Source organism: Bidens hawaiensis, unplaced genomic scaffold, assembly GCF_021521415.1.
Source record: "Bidens hawaiensis isolate Kalapana, Puna unplaced genomic scaffold, B.hawaiensis_p1.1 tig00008141_1, whole genome shotgun sequence".
Taxonomy (NCBI): Eukaryota; Viridiplantae; Streptophyta; class Magnoliopsida; order Asterales; family Asteraceae; genus Bidens; species Bidens hawaiensis.
The window spans coordinates 934,550-961,527 of record NW_027491579.1 but is presented as its reverse complement, the minus strand read 5'-3'; the positions used below and the strand labels follow the sequence as shown (position 1 = coordinate 961,527).

General features: G+C 34.3%; 2 protein-coding genes across 2 annotated transcripts; one reads left to right on the top strand and one right to left on the bottom strand.

The window, feature by feature from the left end:
- The first annotated feature begins 8,724 nt into the window (after positions 1-8,724).
- Positions 8,725-12,337, top strand: LOC143637193 (zinc finger CCCH domain-containing protein 13-like). Its single transcript, XM_077104641.1, has 10 exons — positions 8,725-8,906; positions 10,099-10,225; positions 10,300-10,441; positions 10,555-10,611; positions 10,787-10,884; positions 11,004-11,075; positions 11,149-11,420; positions 11,542-11,615; positions 11,708-11,854; positions 12,005-12,337. The coding sequence occupies exons 1-10, from the start codon at positions 8,762-8,764 to the stop codon at positions 12,086-12,088; spliced, it is 1,218 nt and encodes a 405-aa protein (XP_076960756.1). The 5' UTR covers positions 8,725-8,761; the 3' UTR covers positions 12,089-12,337.
- Positions 12,338-17,289: 4,952 nt separating this feature from the next.
- Positions 17,290-19,864, bottom strand: LOC143637175 (uncharacterized). Its single transcript, XM_077104625.1, has 2 exons — positions 18,587-19,864; positions 17,290-18,512 (listed from the first exon to the last, which is right to left on the bottom strand). Exons 1-2 carry the CDS (start codon positions 19,555-19,557, stop codon positions 17,369-17,371), a joined length of 2,115 nt encoding a protein of 704 aa, XP_076960740.1. The 5' UTR covers positions 19,558-19,864; the 3' UTR covers positions 17,290-17,368.
- Between the last annotated feature and the right edge of the window lie 7,114 nt (positions 19,865-26,978).

Here is a 26,978-nt window from a genome sequence, read left to right as displayed (position 1 = left end):
AGTCTAATGGTTTAATAGATTTAAACTTGGCTTGGTTCGGGAATGGGGCTCTAACGTGCTTTCCCAAGAGACATGCGTCATAGACTTGACTTGCATGATTAATACGAGGAATCCCTTGAACCAAGTTTTTATGAGTCATTGACTTTATTGCGTCAAAGTTCAGATGACCCAACCGAGCATGCCACAGCCACGCCTCGTCATCTAATTTGGACAAGAAACAAACGGGTTCACCAATTTTCAGATTGAAATTGTAAAGTCTATTCCTTGAACGTGTGACTTTCATAAGCAATGTTTGATTATGATCATATAGAAATAAAGAGTCACGTTCCAATAGAATTTGCAACCGTTTTCTGTTAATTGCCCGAGGCTCAGAATATTGCTTTTCAAACTTGGAATGTAGTAAACATGAGATATAATTCTCTGTTCCTTATTTTTACATTCCAACAGAATTGAGCCTCGACCTTTAATATCTACAAACGAACCATCACCAAAACGAACTCGTCTGGAGATCTTTTCGTCTAGTTCTTTGAAATGATTTCTATTACCAGTCATATGGTTACTTGCACCATCGTCTGAGTACCATAGACTTTCATTTGTGGTCGTATGTTCACTAAGAACTGCCATCAACAACATGGGTTCTTCGTCCTCTTCCACCAAGTTAGATTGATCATGTGTTTGATCTCTTTGAAGACACGTGTTGGCATAATGCCCACGCTGCTTGCATTTTTAGCACTTAACCTTACTCAGATCTCTTTGAGTTTTCTTAGGTTTATTGTAATGGGAATGTTGAGATGATTTTTCATCCTTATCAAAATGTTTTCCCTTGCCATCACGCCAATTCTTTCGTGATGCATTGAACCTCTTCGGTCCATGGTTTCCAAAATTTTTCCCATGACTCTCATTCTTGTCATGGTGTGTGAACAAGAGTTTATCTTGAGTTTCGGTCACAACTCCTCTTTTGGATTTAATCCTTTCCTCATAGGTTTTAAGCCTCCTGATAATATCGTCCACGGTTACTTGCTTTAGATCAGTAAATTGCTCAATCGAAGCAATTATATGCAAAAACCTATCGGGCATTGAGGTTAAGATTTTTCTTACTAGCGTGGTTTGATCAATCTTTTTACCATAACTAGTTGCTTTACTAACAACATTTGTTAGTCTCAATGTGAAAGAATCAATAGTCTCATCATCTTTCATTTGTAATTTATCAAACTCAAACTTAATGCTTTGCAACCGTGCTTCTTGCACTTGTGTTGCACCAATATATCTGGTTTTTAACGAATCCCACACCTCTCTTGCAATTTTGCAGTCTGCAACTTGTAGGAGTAATTCTTCGGGTAAAGTTTGAAACAAGTAGGCAATAGTATATTTGTCTTTCTTGACATCTATTCCCGTTTCTTCATCAGGTTCTATCATCTCCCAGAGGCCATTTGCTTCTAGCATGGTCTTCATTCGAATTGCCCATGTTGTATAGTTAGTTGATTTTAACATAGGGCATTGGAAATTCGAATAGGATGATCCCGGTTCTTTATGCGTTACAATAGCATTATTATCCTTTGGACTTTCCGACATGGTTTCCTTTAAAGATAATAATACTTATTATACACAAACAAAGTATAAATTATACAAAGTATAAATTGTACAGAGTATAAACAAGGTTTTGGATAATTAAGTTTAACCTCTTAAACTTATAAGAACCATCTTCAAACGTTTACAGCAAAACTTGGTTCTAAAAATAAATAACGAATCCTTATTCGTGTATTACTAAACCACTACAGTAACAGATTCCAACGATCTGTTTTTAAGTTTAATATATAAATTGATTTCTTAATAAAGAGTAAATCTTTATTAGATTTATAACCACTGATTTCAACAATGAGTTTATGGTTTTTTCGATATCAAAAAATGTATTACAAAATACTTAGGGGGTACTTTTTGTGAAAAAAAAAATAAATCCTATAAACATAATAAATGTGTCTGGGGTTTCTTTCCCTTGACGGTGGAAAAGAAAATGGTGCAGCCCCCTTTCTTAATTTTCATAATACAGAAACACAACCAATAATTGGTTGGTTAAATCTCAAACCTTTGATTAAACAAACTTTAAATTAGGGGTGCATGGGTGCCCCCTTTTTTTGTTCCCTGCGTACAACACAACCTAACAACCAACTTTAATGGCTTTTAAAGCCATATTTCCAATACAGCGAACAAACAACAAAAGTTGTTTTTAATTCGAATTCAATAAATGATTGCAATAAATATCAACAATCTGGTTAATTGATATAAACAGCAAATAAAAATCACAAAGATTCTTGTAACAACCGATGTTTCAATCGTTAAAATTTTCTAAACAATTTAGAAAAGATCACAATGAATGTGAATCACGATTTGAATGGATTTGATTTCGATTCTTCTGTTGACGTCTCAAACAATTCCACAAACAATTTGTAGAACCCAAATCGAATCAAAAAAATTTCGGCAATTGAGTTCAATTGAGAGCAATAAAGATGGCTCTGATGCCAATTGTTGCCCAAGATAAAAGAAAGATATGATCGATCAAGAAAATAAGAAGATAACAATTTGCAAAAAGTATGAAATCTTTATTGATTTTGAAGGTATATATAGACCACAGATCATCGTTCATGTCTTTTGATCTTAGTGCTAATTACAACTTTAATCCTTCTACAATACATAAATATAAAACTAATTAAAACATACTATGACATATTTACATAACTAACCCTAGACTTTAACTTGGAGGGATTAAATCTAACAGTCGCGTGGCGCCTGGTGACACCTGCAACATATTTTCAGATTTTTTTGTTGTTTTGTGTCTTGTCTTGATCCCTTTTGCATGCAAACTCTTGTTATTATCACACATATTTGACCATGACCATTACCCTATATAAACACCACCAATACCTTCATTTTTCCCCTGCTACAACTCCAGAATTTCTCTCAAAATTCAAAGATCTCAAGGTTATTTTCTTAGTTGTTCTTGAAGGTTTGACTTCCAAAGTCAAACTGAGTAAAGTCTTACATTCTAATTTGTTTATTTGGTCTTATTAATACTTGAATATGGTTGAACACCATATATATAATATACACCCCTTGTTACCTTTGGTGGTTACTTCTCCGGTCTCGGTCGGTGAAGTTTCGGGCCTTGCAAGGCAAGGCTACATGGAGGACTTTCGTAGTCCTTGATATATATATATATATGACTTGTTTATACATATTAACCATGTTTAACTTCTGCTCATTTTAGTTTTTATATCATATTTATGAAGTTCCATGGTTATGGGTTTGAAGAGACTAGCCTCGGTTTAACCGTAAATAGCTCCAAACCGTAAACCAAACTTGTTTACTAGTTTTGTTAAATAATTGTTTAAACATGCTTTATGTTGGATTTAAGTTTCTAAAATCATTTTTATAAGTTCTATGGTTATGGGTTTGCAGAATCTTACCTCGGTCTTAACCCGAACCAAGATCCGAAAAAAAAAACCGAACTTTCGTTTAAAGACTTTATTGTTAACTTTTTTGTTGTAAAACTTAAGTTTCATCATTTATAAATTATTATACAAGTTCTTTGATATTTGGGCATGTGAAAACCATCTATGAACTTATTGTGAGATGGAAACCGAACCAAACCGAACTAAACCGATTTTCACTCGCTTAAGACGCACAAGTGTGTTTTTAGCTATCAAGACTTGTATAAATCTTTAAAAAATACTTTATAAACCGATTTGAATTATTTTCTTAAGTACTTGGAAATTTTGGATCCAACTTGATCTCATAACAAAGTTTGGACTGACAAAACTGAACACTCGCTTAACGTACGTTGTTAGTTCTAAAACAATAGAACTACATACTTGGTTAAGTATTAGTTGATTTTTATGAGTTCTCTCATAACATTTAATATTTTGGAAAGTTGACTTTGGGTTTGACCAATTATCAAGACCCGAACCAACAACCCGAACACTCGTTAAAACCCGTTTTAGTATCTATATTATAAAGGGATTTGCATTCTTGCATTTTTGCCCACCTTATTACTTAACATAGGTTGAGTAAATATTAAGATTAGATACTTTAACCCGGTTTCGAGTAAACTTATATTTTTAAAGGACTATTGTTATAAATTCCTAATTATTTACATTTTAAACCTTAAACTTTAATTGTTTGCATTTCTAATCATTTATATTTATTTAAAGACTTCCAAGACAACGTTTCTAATATAAGACTTTTCCTTTAGGCTTAGCCCGTTAAACCCGTCGTTCCGGTTAAACTCCAAATCATCAATCTTTCAAGTTTATTACTTGAATGTGAGTACTTTCATACCCCGTTTTCCATCTTTCGCTTTGGGGGTGATATTGCATACTTATTCAAACTAAATGCCTTATACTTGAGTCTTAAACCACAAACTTTATTGTATACTATACTTAAATAAATGCTCGATTTTGTGTTCTATGCTTATATGCTTACATGCTTACATGCTAATGTGTTTACCGCTTTTGGAGGGTTGATTCATAAATCTGTGAACTATATGGTATTCTCTTATAGAACGGTGTCGTTAATGTATTCTTATTAATGATCTCATTCATAAATCCGTGAACTATCTGGTGTTCTCTTATAGCACGGTGTCGTTAATGTATTCTTATTAACGATCTCATTCATAAATCCGTGAACTATCTGGTATTCTCTTATAGCACGGTGTCACTAATGATTAGTGACCTCATATTATCCGAATTATTGCTAGTATTTATTGTTTCGTATACAAGTTGTGGAAATTTCATATTATATACATATTGTTCAAAACTATGAATTGCTCACCAACCTTTGTGTTGACATATTTTATTTTATTCAATGTTACAGGTTTGACTTTAATTGACTCGAGGACTTGAAGAAAAACGTTACCAAGAATATTAGGATATTAGCAAAACGAACAATATATATTTGTTTACTTGTATTCAATTTGTTTTGTATGAACAAGATGTGTTGTTTATTGATTTATGAAATAACCGAGTTGATTAAATATTGTCACTTTAATAGTGTCTTGTGTTTTGGGCAATCCGTTGCACCCCGGCATGTTCCGTCGCCTTTGGTCGGGGTGTGACACTTGCTATGATCAATATTTCTAGTCTTGTTAATTCTAAAACAAAATTGTTTTAGGTTGCCAAGCTAGATAGATAAATCATATGTTAAAAGAATGTGTAACTATAACCTACTTCAATCAAACCAGGGGGGGTGAATAAACTATAGTCTCCCAAAAGTTGTTAGGATTACTATTTGAGAAATGAAAGCTAAACCTAATCTTTATATACTTCATGAAAACTACTTGCTTACTTAAATTAACCTTTGTGTTGTAGACATGAAGTTATGCATGCTACTTTCTTAATTGCTACATGCTTATTCACTTAGAAATAAGGAGTTATTTTATCTTATATTTTTAAAGAATGTTTATCACATATTCTTGCTATTAATAATCAAAGAAAGGTAAGTGGATTTTTGGTTAAGATGGTATCCTTTATATATTGATTCTTTCATCCAAGTGCATTTATTCACTCTATTTTACTTTAAAAATAAAACATAAAGAGAAATTTTAGTTTAAAAACAATATTTAAATGTTTATTACTTTCGATTAATTTAATTACAAAGATTTAATATTGAAAATAATCCGAGCCCTTGGTTCTTACCAATACTATCCTACACATGCGATAGGTAAACTTGCCTATTTGCTTGTGACTTAGTCTTAATATAAATCATTTTCATAAGTTTAAAAATCGATCCCGTGTAAAAAACAATCAACATGTTATATACACTTTCGCACACATCGGTGTCTCACATCCTTTTGATTCACCACTTGTTCTTTATTTATAAGAATGTAAAATATACTAACATTTCCACTCGTACACCTTTCAATGGTTTCATCTAGTTCCTATATGTGAGTTGTGACAAAATAAACTTAGTTTTCAAGTCTCTTTTAACACAAGGTGATTAGTGATGCAAGTACCTTTCATTATGTATATTTCTAGTTTAGGCTGGAAGTTGATCGTAAACAGACCTTTGAATCCTTGTGTTTATATAGGGAAAGTGAATGGACAAACATCTGTAACCTTACATCTTGTAGTTCAATTCTACAAGCCGTAAGAAATCATGTGGCACGGATCGGAACTGAAGGTTTGATCCATCTTCAACTAGAAATCATGGCCTCGTTTCCTCCATCTCGATCCATATATGCAAAACCATAAACAAATCATTAGAGGGGCTAGAGCCCGAGGTCTTCGAACCACCCTCCGACACTCAGGTGAATGATTATTCACCATTGTTGGAAAGTGTAAAGGTTGTAGTTTTTAGAAAGGATGTTGGGGGATAAAAAAAGCATGCTTCATGTTGAGGAGGAAACTTATATTTATAGAAGCCTTGTGAGCTAAACCCTAATGGGACTTATTTGACTTGGGTTTCAACCTCATACATTGAATCACATGAAAACATATTACCCTTTTCTGGGCATCCAAAGAAGCAGAATACAAAACTCTTGATGATACTTTGGCTAAATTAACCTGGCTGGAAGCACTTCTAAGAGAATCCAGGATATATACAAAGGATGCCCCATTGGTGTGATAATCTTGTTGCAATAACAATTTTTCATGTACGAACAAAAACACATTGTAGTTGATTATCATGTGTTTGAGAATAAATTGCGAAATGAAAACTACAAGTGAGTTCATAAAGATAAAAGATCAAACTGCAGACATCTTTACAAAACCTCTAACAGCACACAATTCATAGCTTTATGTTCCAAGCTACAAGTAGTTCCTCGTCCTTAGCTTGCGAGAGAATATTAGATCACAATTAGAAGATAGTATTAGCTGGAGGATGATTATTGTAAATACGATTAGTATATATATTTCCCTTTTGTAGAACCCTACATAATAACTAATACAACTTACAATTTTATACACACATAAGGTGTTGTGATTAAGGATCACGAACCTCAAATTGAGATATTTCAATAATTACATGATCAATTGAGATATTTGAATCTCAAATGCGCAATCAAAGCGAATAATCTTTAAATTGTTGTGTTTAATAACTCCTATAATATGCGCTCAATATTATAGGGATATATTAAAGGAGATAAGGTCATCTTGAGAAAACTTGAGTTATATATGATAAAAAAAACAACATGCTAGCAGGCTTCACCTAAGCCATAATGAACTCTTATTGTTTGTTGTATGATAGGAGTACTCCAAAAAATGCGATGAAAATAGAAGAAACGAGTCGGTGTACCTCTACGTTGCACATTTTAGGCGTACGCTAGTGCTTATCTTTGTGTTGTGAACTTGACTTTTAGCAAGTTTCTAACACATGGTTCGCATAAAAGATACCTTTTAAAGGTTCATGGTGTCTTTTAATGAATGAATAAAAATAGTTATATAGTAAATCATCGTGAGTAGATGTGATTAAAGTAAAACAAGTTATGTTTTGAATTAATAGATAACTTTGAATCGCAAACAACATTGTATTTGCGACTAACAACGTTGGGACCTAACTTGAATACCTAAATGAACCTTTTTGAGTCGAGATATCAGTCGTTCATGATTTTGAAACACCAGCTCTTACTAACTAACACAATAACACCTTAGAAAGATGAAACGTCACCACTATATAAAAAAACCTCATTGAGTCGGGATTGAATCTACTATTATAATAAATAAAAATAATGGTTGAACCACATATCCTTTGATTGACCTAATATTTTGCCAAGTGACACTCTTATATTTTAACTTTTAAATACCTATTTTTTTAAATTAAAACAATTATGAATATTTAAAACCTTCCTTAAAAAGTTTTTGAATTACTTACAACTAATATAGAGTATGTAATAGTTACCATAATAATTGTTATTTACCATAATATATTTTTGAATTATAATATCAGTAACAATTTGTTAAAATATATTGCTTACTACTAAACATCCTTCTTTGATAGTATTTTTAGTCACAAATATTTTGTATTACATATATTTATAGTTACACGAATATTCAAAATAAAAAATTTGATATGTTAACTCATTTTTTTTTATAGTTTACTTATCAATAACCCTCTTTTCAGACATTTCAAATGGTATGTTTATTTAACGCTAGAGTAAAGTATAATTATTATGTTTATTTATATTTTATAATAAGTTAAAAACCTTTGTATTACAAAGATCGAACACTAAAAATAATAAAAATTATAAAGCTTGTCATTATTCATTGCTGGAATTATATATCATTGCATAACAAAAAAATAAAATAAAAAATCATTCATAACAACGTAAGTAAATCATAAAAAAAGAGTTAATAATAAATGAAAAAAGGTTGGTCTATAAAAATACTCTTTTTGGAATTGTTTTATTAAAACATTTTAAAACAAGCCCAATAGCATCTATAAAAATACTTTTAAAAAAGGTTGGTCTTAATAAAAAAATTGATATAATTTACGAAAGGTTGATAATATAAGATTATATGATATAATGAATGTATGAAGTTAGATTATCTGGGAGTGTCTTTTCGAAATGACATACGAACCTTTGATTTTATTTTTTATAATTCACTTAATCTGCTATGAATAGTTTTTTTTTTTAACCCACGGTTCTTAACCTAGTATTAAAATATAACAATCGGTGGTTCGTTGATAGATAGAGATATATTAGGGAGGGCCCGAGCGAGTGATCGGAGGTATATTCTTCTTCTTCTTCTTGTTCCGGCGGATAATAATAATAATGGTGGGAGGGAAGTTGTTGTATAAAACTCGGATATGCGTTCTGTATAGAAAGGGGCGTTGTCACCGCCAGACTTGTTCTTTTGCTCACGGCGATGCTGACCTCCGTCGCTATAACACCTCTTCTTCTTCTTCCTCCTTTAACGGTATACATACATACATACTATGTATCTGCTGCATCATTATCATTATACTTCCAATTCATAATTTTGTTTGTTTCACCTAGGGCTACCGTATTTCACCTAGGGCTAGTTAAGGAATGTGGTTGGTCAAATGGGCCATTTTGTTTTTATCATATCCCATATCAGTCACTGCCTCTCGTAACATATAAAATAGTTGTTTTGTGTTAGTTGAAATTTCAGGGCCATGCTATGGCAGTTTCATAGGATGAGTTGCTCTATTGACCATTTACAGAATTCGTTTGGTTGGTTTGATTAAATGTTAAGTTTTGTATCTAATGATCTAACTATCTGTATTTGAAATGGGATTCATTATCTGACCTACTCAAGTGCGCTCATGTCTGCATAGATGTTTCTGCAGCACTCTTTCAGCTCTTTATGTTGCTGTTTGAACCCATCTTACGTATTACTTACGTTGCTGCACACCCAGTGCACGGTGCCAATAATGCTTTTATGTTCTTACATCTTCAAGTTTTTCAGACACATAATCGTATCAGCAGTTGTGTATCTCATTATCAATCATTAAGACATCATTTGATTGGGCACATATGACACATGTCTTTATCAGAAGGAATTATGCTGGTCGGTTTGTCTTATTGCTGGTTGTGGTATTATTCTCGGGAGTTTCATCTTCATTTGCACTTAGACACTCACCAGATGGATATTTTCAATTATTCACACTATTCTGTTATGTTTTCACTTGTGTGCTGATGGAGTCTCTGCTTCTTTATCATTTTGACTCCTTTATGAACATGATACTTCCACAGTCTTTTGAATGGAGTATGTTTTCAGAACAACCATTTATATAGTTACTAGCATGAGAGACGGGCATATATATTTATTCTATGACTTCAAGGAGAGTATAACACCATACTTTATTCATATTCTTCAAGAAGAGAAGTATCTACATTCTTATACGTTCTACAACATGTAAACGTTTTCCCAATATTACCCCTTATTTATATGAGGGCTGGATCTTTTTGGAACTCGAAAGAAGACACCAAAACTTTTCGTTATTTTGTTAAGATGTGGTTTCATCAAATGGTAAGGTGTATCTTTGTTATTGAACACTGACTAAGGCCTAGATGGTTACTTTTAATTTAAAATAAGGGGATGCTGGTTTACAACTTACTGAAAATATTATTTTCACATTCTGCAGGGAGGCGGGACTACCGTGGTGCTGATTTAAGAGATAAGATAGGAAGACAGTGGTCCCCTCCTCGGAGAAACTCTTGTGAAAGAGATGCAAGAGATCCACTCCCATCTCCAAGATTTGGGAAAAGAAAGTATGTTTCTGAAATCAGTTATCTGCTCAGTTTTACTTTCTTTCTGATCTGTGTATCTTGTACTTGTATTATAGTGATTGGAGTCACAGAAAAAGACAGCACTTTGATGGTGAAAACAATTACTCTGGAAGCTTAAGATTATCAGATGGAGTTGAACGGAAAGCCAGAGATAGAAAACCACCATCCCAAGAATTTGATGATAATCATGAAGAGCAGGTTTGAGTTTTTATTTTTATTATAATTCATTATTTGCCGATATATTGGTGGACTATGAAGTTTATGTTCTCACTGCTTACTTATTTGTACTTTCTTCTAAACCTGTGGTGAAGTTAAAACAAATGCAGTCTGAAATTGAGCTGCTCGAAGATCAGAAGCAGCAACTACAGGTGCCTGTGATTTCGTTTGTTTTTTATTGTACATTACACAAGAATTAGATAAATCTCATGTCATTGAAGTTATCTTAATTGCACAGACAAAACCTGAGTTTTTCATTAGTAATTTTAGGTCTTGCATATTCTTAATCATTGTTGCGTATCTTTTAATTAATGCAACGATTCATAGGTCTATTTGGAAGAAAGTGTTCAAGAAGCAGATGGTCTAATTTCTAAAGTTGAAGAGCTTGAGACGCAATTATCCATCGAGAAAGAAGAATGCAAAAGGTTTTCATTTTTCAACAGATCACAATCCAATATTTAATCTTCATACTTTCAAGTTTTACAATTTACATTTACTCTCTCTTTCTGTGTATTCTTTATTATAATTTGTTTGTTTATGTCAGAATTTCTTCCAAAATTAGGAAGTTTGTCAAGGCTAATAATTGGCACACGAGGATACAAGAAGAACTAAAGAGGCAAATATCTGTTCGTATATATCTTTCTAGTATTTTCCCATTTTACCCCTCAGACAAATCTTAAATTATGTAGGTCTCAAGCTCGTCTTCAAAGGCTTGGGGACCAACTTAGTTCAGATACCAGAGCTTCTGCTAATGAAGATGACACCAACAATAACATATTAAGTGATGATGAAACTAAGGGAAATCTTTTACCGAGCCCCAAAATTCACAAGGCTTCACCAAGGAAGAATGAGAAATTTAATAATCATTTAACGACCCCACGGAAAGATCAACATAATGCGTCTCCAAGCAAGAAAAGAATGAGGGCCCACATTGTAGAACCCGATGAAAGATCAAAACACGGTATCTCTTATCGTACAATTATTATTATTATTATTGTTATTATTATTATTATTATTATTATTATTATTATTATATTTCTGAAAATTCTTATTATTATTAATATCCTTTTGGTTGCCAACAGGTCCTGCTTTTGGAAACATGAGATCTGAAAGGCATTCTAGATGGGACCCATACCTTGCTGAAACAAAAAACAGGGTACATTTTCTGTTTTCATAATCATACTTTCTTCCTTATTATGTAGCATTTTTTATTGCGTATTAAATAAAGCTAACACTTTGAATGAACAGTATAAGGATATGAGGTCAACTAGAATGGCTGCAAATGCGATAGATGAAGTTGTCGAGGTTGATGAAGTTGAAAAGCTTGAAGAAGAAACCTCTACACCTTTGCCTCTTCCACCACCTCCTCCAATTGCCTCCAATGCTTACTTACAGGTAACCCTTTCTACTATTTCGTCCTTGAGAATTGGAATAATTACATTCATGCACAACCTTGTTAATATTTCAGTGATGTGAGTTTGAACAGTTTTATGAGTTAACGTTAGATACGCAAACTGAGTGAGTTGATTTTAACTTTGGTTGCAGTATAAACGGGAAAATGAGCCTCTGGATGTAGTTAACGATGATGGTGCTGATGATGACGAGTTGCTGGATGTGGATATTGTTTGACTTATTATTAGCTCTGAAATATAGAATGCTTGTTAGCTGCTTCCTTTTTTTTTTTTTTTTTTTTGTAGTGCAGTAATTGTAACAACTTCAATTTTATTTGTTTTCATGTTCCTACTTTCCAATACTGTAATGTTGCCTCCCCTTCACAACCTAGATATTTAGAATTTTAATGCAAGTTGCAAGTTAATAAGCTGCTTTTTAGAAGATAAATAAGTTGACTTCTGTAATCTATTTAAACACACCAAATAATATATAACAATAATAAAGCTCGCTAATATCACTGTCTTGCTGTTTAAATTAGTTTACTTAGCCAATTATCACCTGTAAATCCATATTAAACTTATAGTATTTGTTGTCTCTTTGTTTAGAGATGTTCAACGAAACCGGTTCCTGGAACCGAACCGGTGGACCCGAACCGGACCCGAACCGGTTCCTACCCGTTTTTTGTATGAACCGGACCCTATCTGATTCAACCCGATGATCCGTGACCGGTTCTTGCATTTCTTAGTGGGGGCGGGTAGGAACCGGAACCGGTTCCTAACCGGTTCTAGCCGTTGGATCGAATATAGCCGTTGGAAATCGTTTTTTTGACCGTTTTTTGACCGTTGGGGTCAAAAATAGCCGTTGGATCGAACAGGAACCGGGTTAGGAACCAGTAAGAACCGGTTAGATAGGTTAGGGGTCCGAGGGTGGGAGAACCGGTTCGGTTCCCTAACCGGTTCGAGCCTGGAACCGGTTTAAAAGGGGGTTTTGAATATAGGAACCGGTTAGGAACCGGTTCCGGTTCCTAGTCCCAAACCGTTTTGAACATGCCTATCTTTGTTTGCCTTTCTAAATTCTAATACATGTAACATGCTTAGTGTTTAGTTAGTTGATTTCATGTTCTATTGTTTATTCAAGTTAGTTATGTATTAGTGATTGCTACCAAATCCATAATCTAATTATGTAATCATTTGGTTTCTCTTTAAATGGTTCATAATTATACGGAAAAGTATCACTGGAATTTCATGATCTGCAAGGGGATGCTTGATTCTTAGGGAAAAGCCTTTACGTGATTAGAAATGGTCATTAAAATTATAATCGAATGCTATTGTGAGCTAATGGTATGGCATGAGCCTTAACTTGTTTAATTTCCTTTTTGTTACTAGCATACTAAAAGAGTAAAAAGTAAGCAATAAGCATGTTTTATTATACTGCATATTAAAAGGAAACCCAATTGCTATACAAACTTTTATAATTCTAGTCTCTTAACTTTTAAGTACTTTCAAATCAACTATGATATATGTATATATTTATATTTAATTTACTAATCTATTTTAATGACTACCATACGAAGGGTTTTAGATTTTTTAGTATGCCGTAACGACATACTTATTTTATGTATGTCGAGCTGCTAAAACGAATGCGTATTCACAATAAATTATATAAGTTTCGTTGAAAACGAAATTGCATTCGCAATAGAACATATTTATTTGTATTGTAAGTTATATATGGAGTGCAGTTCCACATCGATAACGTAATGAGCCAGACCAATACCAACTTAAGTTTTTCTTCTTTTGATAATTAGATAAAACTCTCTTTATTTTGTATCGAAGTGATAGTCGTTGTGTTGTGTTTACATATCTGCATTTAAAAACTAGAGCCCGTTACCGAGTTATCTTCTTCTTATTAAAATGTTAGATCTGTAATTAAATAGGTACCGATTTATACGTCAGCTATAAGTACTAACTCCCCAATACTAACCGTTACACATTTCCCGCTCTCTGTTGGTACCTAGGGTTTCAAAATCATGAACTTTCGACTCAACGATTCCTGCAGACATTTGCAAATCGGTGTTCAAGTCAGTTGAAGAACTCATCGCTCACGAGGTGAAATGTCTAGTAAGTATCTAACTGATGCAGAATGCTTTGAATCAACTTTAATTGTGTTAATACTGTTCGTATACCTTTAATTGATGTTGAAATTGATAAATTAATGTAGAATATGTTCGAATTAGGTTACGTGCTGTTAAAAACGAGTGTAATCAGACAGACTACTATCGATTTGATGTACGAAACAGTAATTGATGTGAAATGTTGCTATTTTACAGATAGGGAAAATGATTAGTATTCAACAGGCTGCAATTACTCGTAAAGATATCAAAGTAACCTGTCCCTACTGTACGGAATCAGATTATGAGGAAAGCCACGTGTGTAAGGTGAGTGGTGACTACATTGATTGATACACTAGCTTTACGATATAATTAATAATGTATATATTTCGCTTTGCCAGATTCGCCTTGGAATGCTTTATTACTACCTACTCCGTGGAACATGCAGCGACTGGTTGAAGGCGTACATCATGCATGAGTTTGTAAAAGTCAGACCTCAAAGTGCTTCTGCTGGTAACAACAACAACAATGAAGAATATGCTGATTTGATTAATGAAATCAGCACTGCAGCCAAACATGATGATGATTAGAGGTAGCAATCACTCTTCTAACTAGCTGTCACTATCTAATTGTATGCCTAGCATTATTGACACATACTTATATGTTAATAGATTTGTGGCATCATCTATATTGAAAATAATGAAACCACATAAAATTTAGGAACTAAAATCAAAAGATAAACAAGACCAAGATTTGAACAGCTGCAAATCAAGAAATACAGGAACAGAATATGAAATCACAAACAATAATGCGCAAATCATCTATGACATGGAGATGATTTGTACGGGTTTCAAAACCTAGAAATAAGCCATGAGCAACAACGTTTTTCTATTTGATTGCACTTGTGTCCTCGAGAGACGACGAATAAATAGCCGTTAGACCTTCATAGAACAGCCGGAGTGTTTACTAAACTGATGAGATACATGAGATGTCAAGGTTAAATGGTTGATTGTTGGACCCATAAGCTTATCCATAAGCCCACAAGAGGAGTGGCCCAATATGAAAAAGAAAAGAAAACATAATTAGAACACACAAAATAATTATTAAAAATTGACAAAAGAATATATAACTTTTAAAAGTTTGTGGTATTAATAGGAATCAAGAAACTAGAGGGGGGCAATGCTATGTGTTTTCTGGGAATTATAATCAAATTTATCTTATAGTTATGTGTTTCATCATTAACAATGTGAACTCGAATCGTGTGTTATGATTATCTAATCGTCAGCTTGAGGTTTGAGGACATATTTAATGTCTAATAATGGAGAAGCAGTAGTATATTTGTGTTTGTAAAACATATATTAAAATGGAAACTTACATAATCAGCTTAAAAGTCACTTTAAAATGATTAAAATCTTGATTTTCATTCTTACTTTATTCACCCTGTTTTCATCTCAGGTGCTGTTGATCATCATGTCTTACACTTTTGGATCCAGTAAATAAAATGAAACTGTGAATGCTGTGGTAAATGGTATATTCTGCTCTTTTAAGAAACTTACTTACATATATAGTCAGCTTACAAGGTAGACAAAATGAAACTTGTGAATGCTCTGGTAAATAATAGCATACTTGCATAATCAGTTTACACTTTTGAGAACATTATCGATCATTTGATAAATGTCATTGATGGTACTAGTATTCGATGTCTATATTAGCAGCAACAAATTAGATGTTTATTTTTTTTTCCAATTTAGCAAATCTTAGTTGTATCAGCAGACGTAAAACAATCTTCAACCAAATTGTACTCTTTTTTGAGTCAAATCTATATTGCACCAGGTAACTTGAAAAACTATAGCACACGCCACTGTTTTAGTTCAAAACAGTGTATGTTTATTCTTTTTTATTTAGGCTAAACAACAGTTCACATAAAGTTAATCACTTAACACTATCATCAATCATCATATAGTGTGCTAATGGCCTTTCGATTTTTTTTTTATAAAATTTGTGTGTTATATTTAAACTGAATGAGTTGATATATTTCAGAGTGGAAACATAGTAAAAAATATTTACTAGAGGGTGTAAACGAGCCGAGCGGAGCTAGGCTTGTTTAACTTATGAGAGCTCAATCACCTCTCATGAGTGTTTTTCAAGTTTGGCTCAGACTCGGCTTGTTGTTTAAATATGTTAATTATTATTATTATTATATTAAATAAAAATATATAATTAGTCGTCTCGTTTAGGCTTTGCAAAGAGCTTGTTAAAATATAATTGAGATTTGTAAAAATCTAAAAAGCCATCATCATCCCATACACAGGCAGGCCCCAAGTATTGTCATGGAACATTGTTACAACGAGTTCCATGTGTTTAATGTTGTATCATCATCCTTTCATTCATTAAACTATTTTATTGTTTTTCTAGAATATTTTATTTTATTCTCAAAGCATTTGTTTTTGTTATAGTAAGTTGGTTGAAATTATCGTTACATGAAGTCGATAGGGGTGTTCACGGTTAGGTTTAAAAATTAAAACTGGGAAACCGTCCAAGCCGGTCATCGATTTGGTTTTACGGTCGGTTTTTGGTTTTACTTTCGGTTGGTCGGTTTCAAGGTTCTCACACCGTGGTGAAGGTTTGGTTTGCGGTTTATATAAAAAACCAGTCGGATAACACCGGACTGGACCGTAAGTTTTGATTATGTTTTAAATTTAAAATATATTAACTACATTTAAGTATTCATATTTAACTTAAAATTAAATTAGGCTCTTAAAGTTACCCTGCTAACTCATAACTCATACTTTATATTAGCCCCTAATCCAAATGCCAAACCTCAATTCTCAAACCCGTCTATCCAAAATGACCAAGTCAAACATTTTCAAAGTGCTGCATTTTGGTGTTACCATTTGTATTAATGGAGGCCTAAAGAAACTGAAGTAATACTTTATATAAAACTGATCACCTCCATATATAATTAATTGTTAATTATTATTATTATCCAAAACTAGAAGGTATGTCATAATATTTTTACGTCTAGGAACTTTGAAGCATCAAAATGCACAGCTATGAAGAAACAAGTCTACATGTCGAGGTTGAAATATTAGCCATTTAGATAAACGCAGACTTGTTTCTGGTTGAGGTTAAAGAGTATGCAACTCACTTTGAAGTACTACTTGTTTTTATTGAAAAGTTTTGTTTTAAGACAACATTTTTCATATTTAGTTTGAATGACGTACTATAATTCCCAATTTTTGGTCAAATAGCATTATACTGCTATCTAAATGAGAAATTAAAAAGCATAGCCACACAACTTAATTTACCAATAAAGTCATGTAAATATCTCATCTTCATATGTGAAATATGAACTCCTATGTGTTTGTCATATTTAGTTTAAATGAGGTACTGCTAATGTAGCTAGCTAGCTAGAACCAAGTTGGTTGTATCCAGGCGTGAGAGTAAACATGTCTGATTCCAAGTCCAGCAAATTCTTGCATCTTGTTGCCATTGAAGGTGTGATACCGGCCTGTTTCAAGGGAATAAAATACTATATTCCCATTTTTGGAATCAAGTCGGGGAAAAAATATCTTATTCTCCAGTTCGGGTACTTTAGTTTCAATGTAGAGACACGTGGTACCATCGATGTAAATCGTGTACCTTCCTAAGCACTCTATTTTCTCCCACTCATTGTTAATATAATTCAACTTCGATACCTCCACATATTTTCCAGACTCGTCTACTATCACTAGTAAAAGTTGTTGATCATGTTCCATTAGAAAATATTCTCCTCCACGAATTCGATGTCTTGCACCTACACCTTTACCTTTCTTATAATTGCAAACTTGTGGTTTGAGTAAATTTTTAAGAGAATATACACAAAGTGCATAAACATCTCCCTTGCAGAATGTTGAAAAACGGAAGCTAGGTGGAGTGTCCCCACGAAAATCCAAACCAATTTTCAGCCATGTTTGTATCAAGTAAATGTAAACATTTGCATCCTTACCTCTTGCTTTGAATCCAACAACCTTACAATCATTGGAAGTTGGAGGTGCTGAGAAACATAAGCTATCAAAACCTTCGGACGCATCCACATATTGAAGCTCGCGGCTATCATTCGTGAAAGGGTTAAAGAACACCAATGTGGAATCTTTGCCACACAACAACCAACCGAACCTAGAACAACGTATACTGCTATGACGGTTCGATCTTTTCATAAAGTACTTGTCACCAAACACCGGGTCTTTAAAAGTGATAATGCCCCGATTCTTGTCTACCACAATTAGCCATGGTGAAACTAATGAATACTTATGCAAACTCGATGTCTTGTTCCAGTGTATCAAAGGTGCTGCTAGATGACAACTTTTGCATGTAGCACGAAAGCGCATGTATTCAACACCAATACAATGATGCATTATCATCTCCAAAAGATGAAACGGAAGATTAAGCAGACGTGACTCGTTTAGTTCAACCTCGTCTTTCGTAACCAATCTTACAACTATCTTGTCATCCTTCTCCACTTCTTTTTTAGAATCAAGTGCTAACTCAGAATCTTCATGATTACCTTCTAACCTACACACAATACATATCTTTTAGGGCAATGAAACACAATGATATAACAAGACAAATAAATTAAAAAGCAATACCTGCATTCCCACAATGACAGATGGCTTGTTGGATAAGCCATAGAAGAAATGGAAATTGTTTTATCTTCCACATCGTATGAGTACATCATTTTGCCCATTTCATCACGAATGTGTATATACCCCCCTAACTCGGGTGCAATTGCATGGTTGTAATAAACAGAGTGACCATGAGCAAGATCTAAAAAAAATGCAGTGTCTTTGATGTCCACCATTTCTTCCCACCTCATACAACCCATGAGCCATTTAAACAGATAAACATCACCAAGTGTATTCTTTGTGTCCTCATTAAACGCTACGTTAATATAAAACAATTCTGTAGAAGATCCTTTCAGTAATCCAATCGATATGGGAAAAAAACCATTCTCGGAAGAAGGATAAGGACATTCCCCCCAAAGCAATAATTTTATCGATGCTTCTCCATGCTTAACTATAATGTCAATCTGCATGACAAAATCACCACACAATGCATATACTTTACCATCGTAACAGGTTGGGCTATGCATGAAACCGCCATAACATTTAAACACCTCCTTGACCTGCCTACAATATGGCGTTCTTGTCCATTTTAACCGGTCTCTTTTTAGCCCTAGCTGGCAAAAAACAAGGGTACTTTCTCTGTTTATCGGCAACAAGAGAACTGAAATGGGATCATCAGGAGGGGACGACAAACAACATTGTCCAACAGATTCCGAACTACCCAAAGTCAACGGGGGGAGATTTAGGATCTTAGAAGTCACTGGGTTCCAAACAGACCACATCTCCTTGCTGGAGAGAATCACCCAACCATGGAAATACCCTCGAATATGTCTTCCAAGTAACTTAGGTATTTGGCATCGATAATGACACAACCGGTCGTGTGGGGTGTAAAAAGTCTGGTCTCCGGTACCATCCATGTTCTGAGCAACCAACCATGGGTAGTGTGCAGATAGTGGAGGCAATCGATTACCACAAACGACTGGCTTCTGCTCCATCTGATTGATAGCATTTGAAACTTAGTGCAAGATCAGAAAGTCATGTTAATAAATCATTCAGCTTCTGCTCTATGTGACAATATATACTTTAAACTTGATAAACAGTAACCAATGATACACTATTATGACACTCATTAAACAGATATACATAACAAGTTATAGTATAACGGATTTGCAAAATTTAGACAAAATAATAAAGATGATACAAACTCCTCTGTTAAATAAAATTAGAATATATAACCTAAGACTGGCTAAGGTAGATAGACAATTGTTAAAAACTGAAATTTGACAGGTTTTAAACTGAAAAAAAGTTTTGACCTTGGTAGAATTAAAAGGTTGGAAATTTATAACTGAAAATTGTTTTTAATATATCGAAAAAGATTAAAAGAACTTGGTGATGATTTTAATTATTCAAATCAAAGAAAACAGTAGTTAAAAGTTCGAAAAAACACGTACATGATACATTGGATGCTAGGTACAGGTGAAAATTGTGTGGTATATAATTTTAAAAAGTTGCATATAATAACGCCTGGGCTGACTAGTTAATTAATAAACTCACTGTGAGCTTAGCTATAACTAGCATAAACAAAAGATAGAATGAAAGAAACAATTAAGAAATCAAACCGAATAAAACATATATATATTTACCTGCTGCAGACGTGATTTTATATGTTATGTTCCAGGTGCAATGACAAACAAGAAGAAGGAGGGGTTTATATCGTCTAGCAGTTTGGCTTCGATTAACCGGCCCAATCGAATCAAAAACAGATTATTATTATTATTATTATTATTATTATTATTATTATTATTATTATTATTATTATTATTATTATTATTATTATTATTATTATTATTAACAAATTTTTAGACGAAAGTTATGACTTATTATTAGTTACTATATATTGTAGTTATCTTTACTTTAATTAAAATATATATGATTTAATTATTTTTACCTTTCTTTGGGTACAACCTTTTATATCACGTTACTCGGAAATTATGCATACAACTTTTTATACATATCACATAGAGTGACCCCATTTGTTTTAGAAAATTTAATAAACCTGTTAAATTGAATTCTTCAATAAGGTTATGGACTCACGTCTAATTGTATTCGTTTTCGTTTAAAAAAATAAATGAAACTAGGGATTTCTTTAATAAATTCAAACACGCCCCATTGGCATGTTGCCGCACAAACAAAACCGCTGAGCGCCACCCTCTAGCGCCTCCATCCAACAGTAGACTCAATTGTTTTTTGAGTTTTATAACTTCAATTTTGTTACCGTTTTATTGTTTTAAGGATAATTTGTATCTATGGACATAAATTTAGACATCGTATCCCTCCCAACGGAAACCGATTTCGTCTTATAACTTTAACTAAAGAGATGAAGTTAGACGGACATATTTGAGTAGAGATTCATGTTAACCAGAAAGTCATGTTTTTCCAACATAAGATATTGGCGTTAGATTAAGAGACATTGGTCTTGAGTGGTTTAAGGACTTTTGAGGTTGGTTATAGAGTATAGCGTGAAAACGGAAAACATTTATTTTTTGGCTTGGTTTGTTACTTGTTTAGGAAATGGTAAAAAAGATGCATTTGTGACGGAAGGATACCATGGTTGGAAAAAAAAGATAGATGAGGTACTAATGAGTAATGATTATATATTTTTGTTATGGTATTTGATTATGCTTTTCGTCCCAGCACAACCCGAACGTTGACCGACCTGAAAATTCTAACATTTTGGTGTAAACAAATTGTAGGATATCCGTTCATAGAATAATAATAAAACACAATTTATATTAATATAAACTACAATACAATATAAATAAAGTGGTAAATTACAGTACTTGGAAATGAAAGTTACAACTAATTTGATGAATACAAGGAAATGGAATAAATGAAACAAGTAAAGCGGGGCTGAGGATTCGTGTTAAACACGGGTACCTTAAACAGATTGCGGGTCTCTGAAGATAATCCGTCTGTTTCCTAGGGTACAACAACCGAAGCAGTTAGTACTGCCAGGGAGGACCGAGCACCCCAATTGGAAACCGATTTCATTTTATAAGTTTAACCAAGGAGATGAAGTTAGACTGACATATTTTTGTAGAGGTCCATGTTAACTAGAAACTCATGTTTTTCCAACACAAGATATTAGCGTTAGATTAAGACAATTTGGTCTTGAATGGTTTAAGGACTGTCGAGATTGGTTAAAGTATGGTGGGAAAACGGAAAGACTGGACCCCATTGAAAAAGAAACCACAGTTCGCAACTATCTATACATACTTTGGTTACCAGAGAGTCTTCTTGAGCCAGAGGCTGTCACACCCGGTTCCATGGGCTTAGGGGTGTAACCAACTTTTGATACCTGTTTTGAAAATCCATCAGAGTATTGGTTGCCAGCGAAAGTCTTTTCATTAAAATACTATAATTTTCAAATGTTGGGAATTAAATATCCGATGGTTAGTACGAAAGAGTTTAACTTGAAAAACATTAATTTACATCTGCTTGCAATATTTAATATACATGAGCCATCAGATTGTCTAATGGCTATCCATCATCTTTAATCCTTTATTCCTAATTACTAGTAAAACAGTTTATAAAACACGTCAACAACACATGTTGGTGAACACGTTGACTCTAAAACATTTTATGCAAACATTAAGTTCACACTCAAAACAATCAATAGCCCTATAGACCGGCATACTGATTATATTCACATAGTCAATCCCACACAGCCCTATAGACTGGCGTAATAAGACTGGACAAGATGCTAAGCCTGGTGGGATATGCCTACCATTGGCCCACACATTTATTGATCTAGGCACACATATAACTAGCCTGAATGCCAACAGATACTAAAGATTGAAGGACATGTAATCCCATGCAAACTTTTATGTAAATGACTCATTTGTAAAGCTTGAGCGCATTCACACTTATACAGAGATTAGACGTATTCACCTTTGTTATGATCAGTGTGCTCACTGATTTATGTTTGTGTACGTTACCTCGAACCTTTATTTACGAGAACAACTTGTATATATATATATGTAGATCGAATGATCTAGCTTTAGACAATTAGTCTAACTTGCAAAACTTTAAACCTTGATATATCGTTTTTCTGAGTGAACTACTCAATAAACCTGCCCTCCGAGCATATCTCATTCCCATCTGCTACCTAGGTATTTTTTTTCAATCCAATAGCAATTTGCCAATTATATATATGAAATTGATGATGATAATTATAGTCCCGATTCGTTAAAGATAAAAACCGAGGAGTGGCTAGGTCGATCTTAAGGGGAGGATAAAAAGGAGATCAAATTCAAATATATTATTATTTAACTTTATATTTATCTTTTATTAGTTTCCTAGTTCTAGTCAACTAGTGTTTGTTAGGCCTATAAATACTTTTGAGTTTTTATAATAATTAATAAGATAAGAAGTTGGAAGATTGAAGTTCAATAAAAAAAAAGGAGTTCCTGTGTTTACTTTCTAGTTTCCGTCAACAGAAGAGAAGTTTAGAAGTTAAAAAAACAATATTTTCCTTCCAAGTTCAATTATTGAAGTAGTCTTATTATTAATTATATTATTACTTCTTGTGTATTCCACCATCCAAAACCATAACCCACCATCAACGTAAATATTTTACGATTCCGTATCCAAGTTTTCTTTCCAGATTTATGTTTCTGTGAACGCAACTCAATTTAGAGTTCTAAAGTCCAATTTGTTTCTCCAACATTTGGTATCAAAGCGTAAGCGATCTACGATCTTTGGGAAGTTCAAGAACGGTGTGGGGCGACTAACCACATCAAATCGGAAACTCGAAAACCGGGTATTATGGCGGATGAAAGACCGGTTGTAAAAGCAATGGAACCAAGTTCAACTTCGTTGCAGTGTCCAAAGTTAACAAAACAAACTAGAACACATGGATTGTAATTATGGAATCGATCCCTGATGCTCAAGGATTATGGGAGGTGGTATCCGGAGAAGCCCTATATGAGAGAAAGAACAAGATGGCTAGGGCTATATTTTTTTAAGCCTTAACAGAAAACGTGTTGATGCAAGTTTCAAGAACCCGTGATGCTCAAGATATTTGGGAATCATTACCGGTTAGATTTCTCGGTGCTGATCGAGTGCAACAAGCTCCCTTACGATCCTTAAAGCGAGATTTTAATCAATTGAAGATGGGAGAAAATGAATGCGTTGAAGACTTTTCCGGGAAGGTAACGGAATACGCATCGCAATTTGATTGTTTGGGTAGTTCGATGGAAGAACATGAACTCGTAGAAAACTGCTCGATAGTGTTCCAAACCGTTTTATTGTTATTGTAGCAACTATCGAACAGTGGGCTAATCTTAACACTATGGTTTTTGAAGATTTTATAGCAAGGTTAAAGGCTTTTAAAGAGAGAATCAAAGGCAAGGAAGCATTGGCCGAGATGGGAAAATTATTGTATGCCAAAAACGATAATCAAGGAAGAAAGGACACCAATCAAGACCGGAAAAACTATACTTGAGGTCGTGGCTCCTCGGGTTATGACCAACGGGGCCGTGGTCAAGGTTCGAGTAGAAGACGGGGTCGGTTTAATCAAAATTATGATAACCGAAGAGATGGTAACCAACCGAATACGAACAACCAAGGCAGAGATGGCAATCAAGGAAATAATCTTAGTAATTAAAATAATCAAAATCAGGGCAGAGATAAAAGCAGTGTTCGGTGGTATAATTGCAACGTTTTGTGCCACTTTGCGTGGGAATGTCCGAGACCACCGACTCAAGAAGCGAATTTGAACCAAGTTGAGGCTAAGCCGCCAACTCTTATGATGACCTCAGTTGAAGTTGATAAAGATCAGAATATGTTAAACAAAGAGAAGGTTCATCAAATCCGTTATGCAAGCGACTCGGTAAGCGATTCAATTTGGTATTTAGATAATGGGACGTCTAATAACATGACCGAATTTGAAGCCCACTTTGCCCAAATTAATTATTGAGTGAGCGGTTTGGTGAAATTTGGAGACGGATCCAAAGTAAATATTAAAGGAAAAGGTTCCATTATTTTTTATCGCAAGAATGGTGATCAGCGGGTTATGAATGACGTTTATTACATACCTGACTTATGTTGCAACATATTGAGCATCAATCATTTAACCGAAGAAGGGTGTAAAGTTTGGATTGCAAACGACCGCTTGTGGCTATACGAGGAAGGAGATCGCTTGCTAATGAGGGCCCAGAGAAGTCCAAACCGTATATATAAGATTGAGCTCGAAATTGGAAACCCGGTATGTCTTTTAGCTTCTGTTAAAGACCAAGGATGGCTATGGCATGCTAGACTTGGTCATGTTAATTTTGAAACATTAACTAATATGAAGTCTAAATAAATGATATGTGGGTGATATTTAAACTTTGCATGGTGAGCATGTTTGCAATGCATGTATGCTAGGCAAACATAGTAGATACCGGTTTCCTAAAACCACCTTATTCCGTGCCATGAGACCATTCGACTTGGTTCACACCAATTTATGTGGACCAATCTCACTTCCTACCTTGGGAGATAACCGATATTTTATGCTTCTTGTAGATGACCATACAAGGTACGTGTTTATACCTTTAAAAATAAGAATGATGTTTTGGGTATTTTCAAAAAGTTTAAACGGGAAGTGGAGTTAGAGCATTCGCTAAAGGTTAAAGCTCTAAGGAGTGATCAAGGTGGTGAGTTTCTCAACAAAATTTTCAGCAAATATTGTGATCAAGAAAATAAAAATAATGTTTACGACTCATTACTCTCCTCAACAAAACGGTGTCGTTGAAAGGCGAAACCGAACGGTCCTAAATGCAACAAGAAGTATGATGAAAGTTGTGGACCTTTCGCAAAACTTATGGGGAGAAACGGTGAGACACTCGGTTTACATGTTGAATCGGGTACCAACCAAAGCATTGAAGACGGTAACCCCCTACGAAGTCTTGAAGGGCCAAAAGCCCAACAACACACTTACGAGTGTTTGGGTGCTTAATGTACATGAAGATACCCACCATTAACCTCCAAAAATAAGATGACCAAAGCATGGATATTGCTCATCTTAGAACTGAACCGGGATCAAAAGCTTATAGATTGTACTACCCGACTCAAAACCGTATTTATGTGAGCCGGGATGTCTGTTTTGAAGAACGTCAAAAGATTGACTGGTCTCGACATACCGACTCGTTTCAAGTTGGACTCGGACATGAATGGGTTGAAATTATAATTGAGCCGGTCCAAGAAGAAGTTCAAAAAATAGTTTCAGTTGAAAACAAAGACCCAACAGACCTTAACGCGCCTGACTTTGAAGACCAACCGGAAGAAAATCCCGAACTTGAGCTACGAAGAACTGGTCGTCAATCGGCCCTCCTATAAGGTTTGAAGATCATGTAATGTTGAGTGAAGAAGAATGTCTTCTCCTAGATGAAGAGCCAACTACCTTTGAAGAGGCAAAGAATTCAAAAAAAAGGTGAGAAGTAATGAGATCCGAATTAGTCTCAATCGAACAAAACAATACATGGGACTTATGTAACCTACCTGTGGGTCACAAGGCGATCGGTTTGAAATTTTTTTTAAAACCAAATGTGATGCAGACCCATCAATAACGAAGTACAAAGCAAGATTAGTCGCGAAGGGGTATGTGCAAGAGCATGGGGTAGACTTTGATGATGTTTTTTCCCCTGTGGCGAGAATGGAAACCGTACGTTTGATTTAGAAATTGCAGCAATTTATGGTTGGTTCATTTACCATTTGGATGTTAAATCGACGTTCTTAAATGGTGAGTTGAAGGAAGAAGTATACATGAAACAACCTGATGGTTTTGAACCCAGGAAACACCGTATGGTTTATAAGTTACGAAAGGCTTTATACGGTCTTCGCCAAGCCCCACGAGCTTGGAAAGAAAAACTCGACATAACGTTGAAAGGTTTAGATTTTATTCGATGTCCGAGAGAATCGGCAGTGTACAAGCGGAATTCGAGAACCGGCATTCTCATTGTTGGTGTATATGTCGATGATCTTATCCTGACTGGTTCGAGTAAAGCCGAGATTGAGAAATTTAAAAGTCAAATGACGAATGAGTTCGAGATGCAAGATATCGAAGTAACACAAAAGAAGTATCGGATAAAGTTGAAACTAAAAGCTTATGCTAATAAAATTTTAATTAGTGCAGGTTTAAGCGAGTGCAACCCGACTCGATTTCCTATGGAACATCGGTTGCAAGTGAGAAATATGAAGGTGAACCCGTTGATGCAACCGAATATCGGAGAATAATCGGTAGCTTAAGGTATTTAAAACACACGAGACCCGATTTGAGTTACTCAGTTGAAGTTGCTAGTAGGTTCATGCAAGAACCGAAACAATCGGATATGCAGATTTTGAAGTATATATTAAGATACGTACAAGGAACGAG